This window comes from Musca autumnalis, unplaced genomic scaffold (genome assembly GCF_047663935.1).
Source record: "Musca autumnalis isolate F117 unplaced genomic scaffold, ASM4766393v1 scaffold_3, whole genome shotgun sequence".
NCBI lineage: Eukaryota > Metazoa > Arthropoda > Insecta > Diptera > Muscidae > Musca > Musca autumnalis.
The window spans coordinates 79,650,127-79,667,877 of record NW_027411866.1 but is presented as its reverse complement, the minus strand read 5'-3'; the positions used below and the strand labels follow the sequence as shown (position 1 = coordinate 79,667,877).

Here is a 17,751-nt window from a genome sequence, read left to right as displayed (position 1 = left end):
ATGGCAAATCCGCAAGGTAATTCTGGCAGGGAGTTTCTGATTGGTGCAGACTTTGCACATCGTATTATTTCATACTGTCATGTATCAGGTTGGAATATGGACTATATATATAAATAAATAAATAAATAAATAAATAAATAAATAAATAAATAAATAAATAAATAAATAAATAAATAAATAAATAAATAAATAAATAAATAAATAAATAAATAAATAAATAAATAAATAAATAAATAAATAAATAAATAAATAAATAAATAAATAAATAAATAAATAAATAAATAAATAAATAAATAAATAAATAAATAAATAAATAAATAAATAAATAAATAAATAAATAAATAAATAAATAAATAAATAAATAAATAAATAAATAAATAAATAAATAAATAAATAAATAAATAAATAAATAAATAAATAAATAAATAAATAAATAAATAAATAAATAAATAAATAAATAAATAAATAAATAAATAAATAAATAAATAAATAAATAAATAAATAAATAAATAAATAAATAAATAAATAAATAAATAAATAAATAAATAAATAAATAAATAAATAAATAAATAAATAAATAAATAAATAATCGAGTTCCCTATGAATCAGAATTTTGCTTACTAAAAATTGTTTGTATCCGTCGATGATTTGCTATTGCCCCACATTACAGTACCTACAGATTCCACGTATTTTAAAGCAAATTCGTGATTGTTGTGATTTTTTTCAGTTACTCAGTTACCTCAATGTCGTGCTTCGATATTGTTAAAGTTACGAAGTTTTTCGGCAATTCACACACACGATCCGAACGCAACGAAAGAGCACACAAATGTTTTGATTTGTTTTTGCTTTGCAGCATGCGTGCATACAACGTTACTAACACATTGTCAAAAGTTGCAAATATTGAGAATTTTGTGTGCCCTCTTCTTGGTCGGCTGTGGTATATCTCCGTCAGTTCAGCTGACTGATACTTTCTTACTTGTTGTTTTAAAAAATTGATAAGAGCAATTTATCAATAAAAGATAAAATAGCTGCTTCATCTTTGTAGTTTTCAATTTTTGGAAATTTTTTCTTCACGTTTTGTAATGGACTATTCTGAATATCTTTCTGTTCTACCGCAGTGATGATGCCCGTTGAGATTATTTTGGACTGGTCTCTTGCTACAAATTTGCTTTACTCCGAATAAGTTTTCGAGATACAGCCGTTAGACAATTGTATTTTGGGTAAAATAGGGCGCTAAGGAACTAAGGAATACTTCCAATGAATTCATATTTCTAGAAATGTTCCTCTTTCCTTCTTCGGTGAAGGACTTTTGGAAGACGAACGAAAACAGTGATCGAAAACCGACTCATGTTTCTCAAAATCTTAACAAGTTAAAAAGTATCAGTCGGCTTTGCTGACAGGGATATATTCCTAGAATGTGTGAACTCAAACATTCATCTGTGGACAGATCGAATACCGGTTACCCTCAAATATCCTTTCCCCTATAATTATGTATTTAGGGGATTTTTTAGAAATTTGTAGCCCTTTTTGGACGTATGAACTTGCCGAAGAAATGGATTTTGATTTATGATCACAAGTGTTGCCAAGGAGGTACCTGAAGGAAGTTGAACATATTTTGGGAGTCATTCCTTTCGATAGATATCAGTTGGTCACCGTATAATTTAAAGCTTTTGGACCATCATGTCAGGAAATATGGACTTGCCACGAAAAATATTATATCGCTGTAACAGGGCCCCAAGGAGTTCCTTGGCGACATTTCCTGAGTATTTTAGCCATGTAAAACTTCTCTACAAGTGGTGTCTTAAGAGACGCCATTCACACTCCACGATAAACAGTAGTTCTCATATCATTAAAGTAATATGAATCGGGGTGCACTGATTTATATGAAAGAAGTGTTCCTTGTCCCTTCTGGGATGTTTGTGAAACAATAGTGTTATCCTCGAACAGATGTTAAACTTTACTTAAAGAAAAATGTTGAACTAAAGTGCATTGAGGAGCGGACCGATATGGTCCATTTTCAAGCTTAAACTAAATTTGGACAAAATATTACTAAATCCAAAGTTTGGACCAATAAGGTTGCTCCGTTCAAGAAATATCACGCATATCATTTTAGCGAACATTTTTAAACTTTTGTGGGAAAGGTACCGCATGGGGTGGATCGAACTTTATATAAGACTTGCTAAAATACTGCAATTTCTTAGGAAGTATAGGAGTGGACCGATATGGCCCATCTCAGAACTTAATCTTAGTTTGGATAAACTATTACGATGGCCAAATTTTGGATTGAATCGGTCGATCCCTTTGAGAGTTATCGTGGCCTCCAGCCCGCCAGACAGACGGATAACCATCACTAAATCGGCTCCAAATTGTCTAAAAAGGGTTTCGTCCAAAAATACTTGAGGCCTAAAACGATTATTTCGATGCGGCATATAACTTCGTATGAAAGTGTATAAATACACTTATTAGCCTAAACGCTTAGGGTATAAAAATGGAGATTGGGCAAAATTATGTTAATGGATTTTTGCTAAAATAAAAATTCTTTACACGGCTTAAGAGTTTTTGTATAGAAGTATAGACTATGGACTGGGCGCTAGTATTTCCATTTAAAAGAATTGAATACTGGTTGGCAGAGTTTTGAACAATTTATGAGAAGGTCCACTATAGAAAAAAACAGACCTCGTCGGTCTTGGACGTAAAAGTCTATTTACAATACACGATTAGGCGACAGAATTTGTCATAAACAAACCCACGATTGTGCACCAGAATTCCATGATGGACAGACCCTCAGTATTAGTTCTCTATCAACACAACCAATATTGGCCTTCAGAAATTCTTTATGATAAGATCTACGATGATAATATCCAGGATTGGGCACCACAATATCTTTAGGGAAAGAACTACAAAGTCCAAGCTCAGGTTGCCAACAGTTGTCATTAAAAATATCCACGATTTTTTTATGAAATTAACCCATTTCGGCGCCAGAGTTCTGTTTCCGATCAAATTTACAAGTATAACTCCTGAATTCTACCAGTCAATACAAAACATACAACTGAAGGACGCTATGATATCCCAACGTTCAATGCTCAACTAATCCCCTCTTTTTTCCATAAATTAATCAATAAAATTTCCACTGGAATTAAACTTTTGTGAATTAGGTAACAAAGAAAAGGTCCTAAACATTCCACGCAATTTTGGCCTTAGGGTTTAAGGACATTATTTCGGGAATTATGGATTTCCTATGAAATTGTATAGTTGCAATAATTACACTGTGCAACACTTTTAAGGTGATCTTGTGCAAACAATTCGAACTGAGGATTTTTGGAAAGTACAAACCCAAACGACAAAAGCCCTAGTTGGGTTTTGTTGTGTCAGATCCAGCTCGGATTTTATGGCCCCATCTAAACATGGTTAAATATTGGCTATATCTCTGAAACGAATGCGAATCTTCTTCTGACCTCTGAAGCAAATTTGTAGGATAGGACAAGAGTAAAATATTAGGAGAAATAATGAACTCGAAAAACTACATTTATTGCCTCAAGTTTCAAAATATATGCAAAAATGCCACAATTTTTATACATTTCGCACCGTATCTCCAAAACCGTTAATTTTTTCTGAATATTTTCTTTTGGAAATCCCGTTGTTTTCAGAACATTTTTCAACGACGATTTAATAAAAATGTCAATAATGTAGTGAAATCCGAAATGCGAGAATAAACTGTTGGTGTGAACTGTGTTTGAAATACGTGTTGTAAAAGATATGATGCAAAATACCACTGAAACAACATGAAGTAAGCATTTTAGAGTTTCAGAATGTTCTAAAGAATTGTTGAGAACTTCATTTGGAAGATTTTTGCGAAGGGTTACTTGCTTCAACTCCAATAGTTTAGCCGATACTGACCAGAATTTCAGCAATTATGTAAAATTTTCTATATTGTATAGATTTTGATGCCCTAGATGGAGTTTTTCTTATGTGTTTTTTTCAAAAGATAAGCTCTACTAGTTTAGGGCTACAATACTGCTAAAGACAGCAAGACAAAATTCCTATTCGTTTCTGAGATAAAGGCCTGATAAATGCAAAAAAGTGTATATTTAGCCCGGTTTAGATGAGGCCATAACATCCGAGCTGGATCTGACCCTACTAGGGTTTTTGTAGTCCAAATATGTACTTTCAAGAAATGCATACTAGAAGTTATTTGCATTTTCAGTGTTGCATAGTGTTATTAATTTAATTCAGATTTATTGTGCAACAATCTCTCAAAACAAAGGAAAATTTGTCAAGAAGTCTTACGACATTTTAATTAAAACAAGTAAAAAATATCAGACGGCTTAGCCTAATGAAATTTTTATCAACAGACAGACCGACTGTATTTAGGGTCCTTTCAGAGTTTTGTGGTCCTTTTTGGACATTTAACTTGCCGACAGAAATGTGGTTGAGCTATGCTCTCCTGCCACTACACATGGTGCCATAGGGGTTTTTTTACATCTTTCGGACTGTTTTCTCAAGAAGTATTGACTTAGCCCTGAAAAAACGTTTACCGTCTTAATTGAGGCAGCGAATGCATGTTGCTTCAGCAAAAATCAAAGTGATTCGAAAGCAGGTCTTAAAGTGAACTTATTCTAAATTTTGTATGAGTGGTACCCGAAGGAGTGGACAAATATAGTCCATATTCGAATCTGATCTATATCTGGTATATATATTAGGATGTGTAAAGTATGGACCAAACCTGTCACTAAATTTTGGACCGAATCGGCAGATCCGTTCGAGTGTTATCGTGTTCACAAATTCAAGAGTTATCGTGTTCACAAATTTTCGAAACATTTTCTAAGTTTTGTGGGGGAGCTACAGGAAGGAGTGGACCGATATAACCCATCATCGAATTTAAACAAAGTTCGGACAAAATATTACGAAAGCCAAATTGTGGATCGAATCGGTTGATCCGTTTGAAAGTTATCGTGCGCAACTGCCGGCCAGAAAACTGGAAAAATGGTTGATAGCAATGGTTGACACTCCCTGTCCCGATATTATGGGAGCACATTGCGCAACTATTCATTCATTACCGACAGAAGTAGGTAGAACTTAAAAGGAACTGGTTTTAACTCAAAGGGAAAAAATCGATGTCGGATTTTTTAGGCGGCACACCCATAATGTGTTTAGTTTTGTTAGATTTTAAGATTGCCAAAGTTTGAGCACAATCGGAATATGTTAACATGCGCCACTGGGGCCGCAAAGTTTCCATAGTTATTTGTATGGGACCAAAGGTGAATTTTGACCAAATTGCCTTAAGGTCACATTTACTTTGCAATCGATAAGAAATCGAAGTTCATTGTTATGGCTAGAAAATCGGGTAAGATTTTGATATTGCCAATAGTATATTTGGCCAAAATTGGACCTATAATATAGCCTTATATTAAAATCCATCGAATCTTCACAATTTTTTGTGATAAATTCGTAAAAATGTCTCATCGATTGGACAATAAATGTGGCAATTCCGTGAGAATTCACATTTAGCCCCATACAAATTGCTATGGAAATTTTGAGGCTCCACTGGCACGTGTTAACATAGTCCAATTGTACTCAAACATTGGCAATCTTAAAATCTAACAAAACTAAACGCTTTAGTAGGGTGCCGCATAAAAGATATCCGACATCGATTTTTTAAATCCACCCTAATGAACATCCATTAATTTTCGACTTTCCGGCGAACATTACCGAAAGGTCAAATGGGTTGGATTAGCGACTATTTCGACATCTCCGTTGTCTGAGCACCTACGACAACCTAATTTGCATCATCGTAAAGGTGAAGTTTTCTTCTTTCTTCTTGATTTTGGAATAATCTTAATATAAGTTGTTAAATTCGCACAAGAATAAAACCTTTGCTTTTTCTCCAGAGAAGTTTTTGCCCATTCTGACCCCTAAATATGATCCAACCACCTTCCGGACAGACACGCATGACGACGGTTTTCCCATTTTAGGCGCGGCAAAGTCACACTCTGGTATGGCTATGGGCATTAGGTTAACAACCTACTAGACCGAGATTAAATTATTACTAAAAGAGAAAGAGTATATCTAAGGCACGATGGACTAATTTCGACGAGCAGGTACTAAACCGATAACGACCCTGATGTGTTAGCAGCAAAGGTGCGAAACGTGTCTATTGTTCTATTTTATGCGCTCACCGAAGCGGCAGAACAAAACAAAAAAGAGAAGAAAGCGGCAAACTTCGAAAGCAGTTCAGCTGATCTAAGATCGAACTCAAAATAACATTGGTAAATTAAGATGGATATCTCGACATCCCTTGGATTGGAACCCATAAGTTGCTCAATGTAGAGCACGGCCCAGAGGCTCTTGACGTAGAATTGTTAATAATGATATAAATTCTGCTAACGAGAACCTTAGCTGCTATCAAGTCAAAGCAGTAGCTTAAGATCGTAATACTTTTAAGGCAATTTGGACGGCTCTATGCGTCTCTTGACCGGCGCGAAAGCAATATATAATAATAGAAGAAAAAATACAAACTAAAATTCTACAAATAAATGTTGTCCCTTTTTATTTCTTTTTACTACATGAAAGTTGCAATATTAGAAATATTAAAAATATAAAACTTACCTCATGCATTCAACATTAAGTGGTCGTCCATTTATATGATCCGAACAAACACCTATTACAAAACTTGGCGTCGACATACCCTGGCGATGAGACGTATTTTTTGAAGACAGATTGGTATTACTTAGGGGTAGGGGTGTTGACGACTTATTAGCTTGTTCTCTTATTTTCAGGCGTATGGGGATCATTTCACACACTTTGCAATCTATACCCTTTTTATCACCATGCAAAGGACACGAAGTAGGACCCACAGAAGAAATGCTATCCTTCGCTGATGCCATATTAATGCTATTCTGTTGTTGTAGGGCTGCGATACGTTGTTGGAGAAAATCATTTACAATTTGGACATTACCGTAATTCTGTTCGGCACTTAGAACAAACCATGAAGCATGCAAAGCGCTCATTTGAAGCGACGCTTGACTCGGACTGTTTGGTTCGGGCAGATGTTTCTTTGATTCCCAATTCATGTTTTCACTTTTCGATAGTGAAAGACCCGCAATGGCTTCATGGTAATTAAACTCTGGTGGAAATGCAGTCAACATTTCGTTATGGCCAGCCGAATCTAACATTGTTGGAGGTTTTACTGTAGTGGTTAAATCTGGACTCTTCGATGGTTTCGTCGACGTTGTCGTCGTCGTAGGCGTCATCCTTAAGGGAACATCTTCACAAGTCTCTGATTTAACAAACTGTTCGGGCGATATTTCAGTGTTTTCTTTCAGAGACTTTTCTGCACTAGTTGAAGAGGTATCTGGTAATGAATTTGCAAGACAAGAGGTAGATGAAAATAGTGGCGCATTATTATTCTTGTTGTTGTTCTTGTTATCGAAAGACGTATTAGAAGACGTATCATTATCGTTATTAGCTTCTTCTGTTGATTTCAATTGCATGTGATCTTCTGAAGCTTTGAACATATTCTTAGTTTCAGGACTATCTGGCTCCAAAAAAGAGATTTGTAAATTTTCATCCATATTTCGTTGAATGATGGCGCTGACGTTGTTACGATTCAAGAGTAAATTTTTTTCGAAGTCTTTTAAATCTATTCCGTGCTCCTTGTTTGCATGAACCACAAATAGTTTCGTTACACCAAAGGATAATTTACAAATAAAACACATTAATATCGGTTTCAGAGATTTGAGGATCGTGTTTCTTATTTGATGGTAGCGAAGCGTGACATCGCTGGCTTTGATAATTTTAAATGTATGAATTCTTGGTGAATTGGTTTCCTGCGGTGCCGGTGACGTGTGTGGCGATATTTTAAACGTCTCCTGTCTTGACGTAAACAGCGGCACGTTTTCCGTGTCTACTGTGAACATTTAAAGGAAAGAGTCTTCAATGGTATTCTTAATTTGTTTCGTTAAGTTGCTCCGTACCAAACGAGTTCCTGGTATTACTATTTGGCACTATAAGTTTTTGTTATTGTAGTTGTTTAAAATTATCATTTATGTTAGAAACTAAATTAATAGGAATTGTCATTTGAGAATATTGATGCGGTCTGAAAAAAGGTGTTAAGACAATGGAATGTGAATAATTGTGTAAAATATGACATTTTAAACTGAAGAAATAATTACGAAGAAAAAAAACTAATTGCGATGGTGAAATGTAAGAAAATTAGATAGTATTTTCATATAACGATTGTCGAGTGAGGTGAAATCCAAACAAAAAGAAGATTAATTCAATAAATGAAAATGTCTGTCCATGTCATTTACTGTTTAAATTTTGCCCGTTACATCGTGTTAAAGTTTAACAAATATTTTAAAATTTTCAAAGGCAGCAAAACTTTTAACTTTACTAATTTTAAAAGGTAATATTAATTGCGATTATTTTAGAATAAAATCTTCAACTGAAGGTAGTTCTCTGTAGTTTAGAAAGACACATTTAAAACTAATTTAAATATTTTCTGTATTTTCGTAAAGTATCTAGACTTAAAACAAATTTCGGCAAGTTTAAAAATTTTAATATTTTAGTATTGTGTGTGCTTTAGAAATGTCCATAATAGTCATTCCTTTTTTGTCATATTTTAAGTTAGATAGGATAGGAATATGTATTATTGTAGACTCTTTGACAACAAGGAAAAAAACGCCAATATACTTATGTATTACCTAACTCACCTTTGCTGAATATCAAAAGAAACAACTTACTCTCTAACATAGACATTGATATTTATGTACCAATAGTAGCCTATAGTAGAATAAGTTATATTCTTTCCACTTTTTATAAATGAACAACTCAATTTTTAAATTGTATCGTTTATTTTATTAATTTTCATAATTCCATTTGTTAACACATCTTTAGTATTTATTCTAATGTATTTCAAATATATTCAAATATATAACTTTAAATTATGTAAATTTAAGGATGTTGATTGGTTGACATAACGCCAAGATCGTGTTACAATGTTCAGTATATTATGTATTGTTTCTGTTTAACTTTACGAGGTCCAACGCTTAATATATGCAGGATACTGTCCCTTCCTTGAACTGCCAGGTCATAGGCACAAACGCATGTGCATAAATATATACGTACATATGTCATCCACTGAATCCAGTTACTGCATCTCCATTAGACAGCTGTTTTTTCCAAAGTTATGGCTGCATAAAAATAGTAGATAACTTCAAAAATACCAAAATCCATAAATTCTCGTTAGAATATTCCCGTACACAAAACCTTGTACAACTCTTCGACGTTATAAACGACAAATAATAATGACAACTCTTTAAACCCTCCACCATGAAATATTCTGAACTAATATGGTATCTGAAATCGGGCGAAAAGACGCATTTGTGCAAAATTTTAGCGTCGTATCTCAATTGTTCTGGATGATACAGTGATTACCACAGACGGACGCAAATACATAGATCGATTCAGTATTTTACCCTGATGAAGAATATACCCCCATACTGCGGTGAAGGAATAAACACATTAAACAATATTTACATTTTTGGTATTACACTCATACCTAAGAACGACCATACGGCCTAAACGATTTCGCCTCAAAAATGGAACACATGTCGTCGAGCGTATAAAACGAAAGTAGAACATTTTAAATTTTGACAGAACGTATAATATATTTTGTATTAATACATGTATGTGTTTTGTACAAAAGCCAAACAAAACATTCAATGTAATGAATGAAACAATGTAAATATGTTTATCGTGTTTTTTACGAATATGTTTTGTATGCGATTTTGGCTGTAACACACATGGGTAATATGGCTGTTGTGGTTGGAAGGTCCGCACTTTTGTTGGACGCATCGTGTTTTAGGTATTGGTGTATATCAACTATGAAACAAATTTCATGATTTGTCACTGCCCAGCAAAAATTTGCAGCAACATGGTCATTACAAGATACCTATTACATTAGTTTGAAAAATAATGGGTTACTTCATTAAAAGGCAAAACTAGTTACTTTATACGTTACTAAGTTAGTATGGTGGCACAGATCATGTGTGTCAGACTACAAAACCGTGCGTTATGTGTTCAACAATCACCATCGACAAATGTGCTTTCTTAAACAAAAATACGAAAACTTGTTGATGTACATTAGGGCGGCCCAAAAAACGACACAGTTTTTTTGAAACGCCTACATTCTAAATATTAACGTTAACCCGTATCACAAAATTGATATTTGTTTCCATAGCATTCCATCGGATCAGATTTCGGTATGGCTACATAGGGCCCAAAATACCTAAAATTGACCTATCAGAGCTATACCAAAATCCGATCCGATTTTCACAATTTTTGTAGGATTCGTTTTTAGACACAACAAATGCGCATGGCCCCATACAAATCAACGTGGAAACAAATATCCCCCTGTTGACAGGGGTTAACGTTAACCGACCGCCATAAAATTTAAAATGGAAAAAATTTAGGGGGTAGGCGTTTCAAAAAAAAAAAAAAAACTTTGTCGTTTTTTGGGCCGCCCTAATGTGGACACATGTTTAAACAGCCCCCAAGTGTGTTGAACATATTCTAAAACACATAGATATATTCATCGGAGACCCTATAAAGCTACATCGGTTCACGTTTTGATATAGCCCCCATAGAACGGTACACCCGATTTTCGGTATTTTGAAGGTTTTAGCTTCATTATCACACCGAAATGGCTGAAATTTGGTATTAAGTGTTCGTTGGTGGTATAAAACTTTCCCCCAGAATTTTGTTGCTATGGGTCCACGCCTTCATATAGCCCCCATAGAACGGTACCTCCCGATTTTCGGTATTTTGAAGGTTGTGCTCTCAATATTACTCCGAAATAGCTGAAATTTGGTTGGGGGTACGAAACTTTTCCCCAGAAATTTGTCCATACAAGTCCACGCCTTCATATAGCCCCCATAGAACGGTACCACCCGATTTTCGGTATTTTGAAGGTTTTAGCTTCGTTATCACACCGAAATGGCTGAAACTTGGTACTTAGCCTTCGTTGGGAATATAAAATTTTCCCCCAGAATTTTGTTGGTATGGGTCCACGCCTTCATATAGCCCTCATAGAACGGTACCTCCCGATTTTCTGTATTTTGAAGGTTATGGCCACAATAATCCATTGAAATGGCTGAAAATTGGTATATAGTCTTCGTTAGGGGTATTCAAATTTCCGCTCTAAATTTGTCGGTGCAGGTCCACGCCTTCATATAGCCCCCATAGAACGGTACCACCCGATTTTCGGTATTTTAAAGGTTTTAGCTTCGTTATCACACCGAAATAGCTAAAATTTGGTACTTAGCCTTCGTTGGGAATATACAATTTTCCCCCAAAATTTTGTTGGTATGTCCACGCCTTCATATAGCCCCCATAGAACGGTACCTCCCGATTTTCCTTTTTTTGAGGGTTGTGGCCACAACAACAAACAGAAATGGCTGAGGTTTGGTATTTACTCTACGTTGGAAGTAAACCCCTTTCCGACCTCACGATTTTCGTAATTGTGAAGGATGTGACGTTAATATCCCACCGAAATGACTGAAATTTGTTCTTTAGTCTTTCATGGTGTTATAAAATGTTCCAGAAAAGAATTATCAGTATAGGTCCACGTCTTATATACCCCCATAGAAGCGTACCTCGCGATTTGTGGTATTTTCTAGTATTTAACCACATTATCCAACTGAAATATCGTAAATTTCCGTATTTTGAAGGTTAGCGATATTGTTTTGCCGATATTGCTGAAATTTGATATTAAGGGCCTGTTTATGTATGTCGATAAGAAAACGAATGCGGAAGAAAAACTACCAAATTTGAGTGTGTATTTCAAATTTGTTTTTTGTTTTGAAGCAAAAGCAAATGAAATAATATTTCAAAAACTAAAGTTTGGGTGTCTTTCATGCGCACACATTTTCGTTTCGAAATACATAAACTGGGGGTAAGTCTTTTTCATAAACGAAAGGAAACTAATTGTTCCATTTTACTTTAATACCACTCCTGGTGGAGGGTATAACAAGTTCGGCCTGGCCGAACTTAAAGCCGTTCTTACTTGTTTAGCTTATTTTTCAACTTCTACTGTGTTAGTTGATTTGTAAGAAGTTAGAAACAACCCTTTTTTTATACCCTATACCACAATGTGGAAAAGGGTATTATAAGTTTGTTTTGGTAAAAATTCATGTAACACCGCGAAATATTCGTCGGAGACCCCCAATGTGGTATACCAATCTTCATATCTCGACCAGATAAAGCGATTTTGAGATGTGTGTCCGTCCGTCCGTCCTTCCGTCCGTCCGTCCGTCCGTCTGTCCATTATATATTGTAAACACGCTCCAGGCCGAAATTATGGACCGATCGTCACGAAATTTAGTTTGGAGGTCGGGTTCAGATCAGAATAGATCCCTATTCTTATTGGTGATGATCGTGAAATATTTAGCGGGTGAAATGGACCAAAAACATAGTATTTATCCAATTTTCTAGCGGCTCTGTAGGTCTCAATAATAGTCCGATCAACGCGTAATTTTAAATAAGGTAAGAGTATACCACAAAGGAGTAGCTTGCAATTTTAAATGGCGATCGGATAATATTTAGAGGGTTAAATGGACCAAAACTTTTGTGTGAAAATTGTGAAAATTTTTAATATACAGCTTATAACTTAATTCCTGGAAGTGACATTCCGGACAAGTGAGATATACTTGAAAGTGGAACGTTTGACCTTTCAATTGATGCCAATTATGTTGGTGTGCATGATCAGATAACAGAGTTACAGCCTAATATATCCCGTTATTTGTTTGTAGTGTAATAATAAACTCGCTAGAAGTCGCAATTATACATCAATAGTCACGAAAGTATAGGTCGGGTAAAAGTATAGGTCGAAAAAGATGCCTACAATTTTGAATGATGATCTGATATTCTTTAGCGGGTGAAATGGACCATTACTTTTGTATGAAAAATATTAAAATTTTATTTTTGGTCGATATTTTAATACCTTGAGGACATATATATTTCGCAAAGTAGCTACATATGGAAAAAAACTACTGACCTTTCCTCTGATTTAAATTGCAATAAAGTGTTTGCTAGATAACGGGCCTACTGCCTAATCTATAATGGGTTCTGTGTAGAGAACCACATTTTTATCCCATGCTACATATTGTCACTCCAAAAGTTTATGTAACACCACGAAATATTCGTCCTAGACCCCTTATTTGGTATGCCAAAATTCATATCTCGACGAGATAAAGCGATTTAGCGATGTGTTTCCGTCCATTAAAAATAGTAAACAAGCTTAAGGCCGCAATTATGGACCAATTGTAACGAATTTTTTAAGGAGGTTGGGTTCGGGCCAGAATAGAAATGATTAGTTTTTGGTGATGATCGTGAAATGTTCAGGGGATGAAATGGACCAAAAACAAAATTTTAACCAATTTTGTAGCGGCTCTGCAGGTCAAAATAATAACCCGCAAAATTTTAAACAAAGTTTGAGTTTATGATGAAGAAGAAGCGTACAAACCAACGTGAAGATCAGATAATACTTAGCGGGTTAAATGGACTAAAATTTTTGTGTGAAATTGGTAAAAATTTCAATAACGTAGCGGTTAAACAACGGAAGTAGTAGTACTACATAAGTGGGTTTCATTACATTTTATTTTGTGTGAACTAATCTCTGATATTTGATAATTACATTTTCACAATCATTGAAAAGAAGTTCCGTGGAGAGCGATTTTCCAGGGATAGTGGTATAGGGTATCCCATGGTCGGCTCCGTCCGACTATAGACCTTTCTTACTTGTTTAGTAATGGAATGCTTTGCTAAGCATGCATAACTAGTAACGTTTTTCATGTTTTTTTATGTTTCTAACCAAATCAGCTTAAGTTGTATAAAATCAATTAGTAGGTTCCGTGAACGCTATACTATTAACATTTGAATAAAATCTTGGCAATTAATAATCATCCTTAGAACACAGAATTCCAAGGAATATTTTCATTTATTTATTTAGTTCACTGGATTCTTTATTTATACACGGAGGAAAAAAACGCCTCTCTAACATATATCCCAAACATATTTTGCAGCAAACATATATTTGTTTGCATATGTTTGGGCCCTGCAAACAAATATATGTTTGCGTGCAAACAAATATTTGTTTAGATGAAATATAAATACAAACCAAAAATCCACAAAAACACATACACCAGAGTAAGGCAATGTGTCTCCCATGAGCGTAAATTTACTCTCGCTCACAACCAGTGTAGTCTCTAACTGGTGGTGAACTCTTTTCACCAAAGAACGGAACACACGTGTTTGCCGCGATGTGCGATATGCACACACACACAAAACAAAAACAAACTTTTCACCCTCCCGTCGTCGCTTCTTCGTCTTCTATTGCACCATATACACCGCTTTTTATTGACAAAAATCCTCTTTCCACCCATAAAAATATGTTCTAAAATAAAAATATGTTGGTACCCAACAAATAAAATTGAGATATGTTACAAAATGTTGAAAACATATATTTGTTTAGACACAAAAAAATTATGTTTGGATCCAAACATAAATTTGTTTGCAGCCAGTCCCAAACATATATTTGTTTGAATCGAAACATATTTCTAACATATATTTTTCTGCGTGTATGCCTAGAAAAATAATAAGAAAATGTTAAACTAACAATCTATTAGCAAAAATTTTTTTCTCAGAATTTGACACAAATTTTCTCAGTTGCAAATGTTTTGAGCTGGGTTAAAAGTAATTTCGAATTTAGTTTTGTATATTTTTGTAAAATATATGCAATATTTACAAAGCATTCTTTAAATCTTGAAGTAATCAAACTACCAAAATAGATGAATTTCCAATCCATAAATTTTGTGAAATAATCACTTCAGTTGCAAATGTACGAGGTCTGATCAAAAATAACCGTTTTTTCAAAAAGTATTTATTTATTTATTTATCAATAACTAGTAATCTACTTCATATATAACGCAATTATGCCCGCATATTTTTCAATCTTCCATACACTTCCGAAACACGCTCTTGGAGTAGCCAACTGTTCCTGTTTCGATTTTCCTTTAACTCCTCAATCGTAGCAAAACGCTATCATCAGTTTCTCAGTTTTGAGAACAGGAAAAACTCAGCGGGGGCCAAGTCCTAGGAATACGGTGATGGAGGCATGATAACGGTTTTATTCTTAGTCAAAAACTAATGCACAAGCATCGATGTGTGACCTGGTGCGTTATCATGGTACAAAATCCATAAATGGGGTTTCCACAATTCCTTATTGACCGTACGACCTTGTGGCGAGGAATCATGATGTACCACGCCATTGCAGTCGAAGAAAACACTGAGCAAAACCTTCATATTTGACGAAACTTGGCGTGCTTTTTTCGGTCTTTGATCTTCTGGAAGTTTTTTACTGGGATGATTGGGCTTTGGTTTCAATATTATAGCCACACATCCATGATTTGTTGTTATGTCCTTTTTGCGGTCAACGTCGATCCGTTGACGATGTTCAACAGCTCCTGAGCGATGTCCATGCTACATGTTTTTTCTCAAAACTGGAGCAAAACACAGCTATCATTTTTATCTGTCAAAAACAAACTGACAATCCAAAATGGATGACATCTTATATATTATACATATGTATTGGGTAATTTTTGTATTTTTTATTGTGAAATCTTCATTTATACACCTTTATATCCATATTTTGCTGTGAATAATTGCATTATAAGAGGTTTGTTATTGGAACCCCTGGAACTGTGAAAGTAAAAAAGAAAAATAATAAATATACTCTCCCATGCAATTAAAAAGATTACAATCCAAGAATTCTCTCGTCCTTGAATCGAGTCTTGTTGAGGTTCCACTATATTTGCACCAATGTTTTAAATTTTTGCCGTTGAAAATATTATAAAGTTATGCGGGTTCACGTTTCGTCATAGTCCTCAATTTTATTGTTGTTTTAAGTTCTTCATTGTGTGGTAAACATACTTTCGCATATGCAAGGTCTACACCAGGTCGGCCAGTTAGACAACAAACTTAATATTTAATTAATTCTCTTTCGAGTTGAGCTTATTAGACCTATTATATACATTGAAAAATTAGGAGTCTACCGAAGTCCCACACATTCAACCATTACGCTACGTTTCACGGGTGGTTAAGCCGACCTTCAGGCGTATTGAATGTTGTTTTTGTGGCAGACGAAGGCAAAGCTTGGAAACTAGTATATATATCGCACTTCATTAGATAAATGCATAAATTATGTCAGTAATTTTTCAATGTATATAATAGGTCTAAAAAGCTCAACTTGAAAGAGAATTAATTAAATATCACTATAAATGACCTTCGCCTTAATAAGGCAAAAAATAAAAAATAATTTCAGCATGAGCCAGGTTGGGATTCGAACCTGGGTCTCCGACAACTGAGTGTCAAGGTTGCCGGCGTCTTAGCGTTCTGAGCCACCATCAACTTGTCAAAACTTTAGTAGACAATAATTGATGATCAAAAATTTTCTGATATAGGAGAGCAATACTAATGACGTAGGAATAAAACTTACCATAGTATTTGTGAACATTGAAAAATGGAATTACCAAGCAGGACTATAGGAAAAGCTTGGAGTTTCAATTAACTGACATAATTTCGCATATGCATTTGTCTAATGAAGTACGATATATATACTAGTTCCCAAGCTTTGCCTTCGTCTGCCACAAAAACAACATTCAATAAGCCTGAAGATCGGCTTAACCACCCGTGAAACGTAGCGTAATGGTTGAATGTGTGGGACTTCGGTAGACTCCTAATTTTTCAATGTATATAATAGGTCTAATAAGCTCAACTCGAAAGAGAATTAATTAAATATCACTATAAATGACCTTCGCCTTAATAAGGCAAAAAATAAAAAATAAACTTAATAGATTTTACATTAGGCATGTTCGATAACTTCGCAAGTAAAAAATATTTGCAAGTTCTTGCAACTACTTCTAATTTCTCTCTTACTAAACAATTTTGTTATCGAACAGCATTTTGTAAAAGTTTGTACAAATTTGTACAAACTTATGAGTTATTGTACAGACCTATTATTGTGATTTGAGTTTCATGTATTTTAAATAATAAAAATGTATTTTGACGGCAAACTGAAAAGTCAGCTGGGCTTATTGTCTGACCTTATATAGATCTTGCCCATTCCCTTTTACTACATTTAAAGTATCGGGTGTTATTTTATTAACCAATAGCCCTATTCCAATATAAGACATTATGCCTATATGTATGTTGGATACTAGTATACTATCACATAAATTTTTCGTATTATAACGGGTGATCCAACAAGAGATACTTTTTTAAACATACTTTTTTGACAGATCACTCGTGAGTCGTGTCACGTGTTCATGTCATTTTTGTATAATACTGTTTGACATTTTTTCATAGAAAAGCTTATGCCTATACAACGTTTCAAATCGTTCAACTTTATTACGAAAATTCGCGCTATGTGTCATTATAAGTAAAATCGCAAATGTAAAGTTGGGTTTATTTACTTATTGTGATATCCTCGTGGTTTAACCACCTACGACAACCTACTTTACATCGTTAGAAAGAAGATATTTTTCTACTTTCATTGTCCGTCCATTTCGACCCCTAAATATTATCCGACCATAACCAAAATCAATAGGCTTCTTCTCCTCAGGGACCCCCATTGATGATCCGATCAAAATTGCTACCTGCAGCGTGATTACAAGATTTTGATGGACAGACGGACGG

The 17,751-nt window shown here is 34.6% G+C and overlaps 1 protein-coding gene across 8 annotated transcripts in view; it reads right to left on the bottom strand.

The window, feature by feature from the left end:
• Positions 1–17,751, bottom strand: part of zfh2 (Zn finger homeodomain 2) — a 69,807-nt gene that overhangs the window by 35,368 nt on the left and 16,688 nt on the right. For all 8 annotated transcript variants that reach the window (XM_073972075.1, XM_073972080.1, XM_073972077.1 and 5 more), the window contains one exon: positions 6,607–8,095. In XM_073972075.1, the coding sequence (XP_073828176.1) occupies positions 6,607–7,916 (1,310 nt within the window). In that variant the 5' untranslated portion in view covers positions 7,917–8,095. The remainder of the gene's footprint in view (positions 1–6,606; positions 8,096–17,751) is intronic.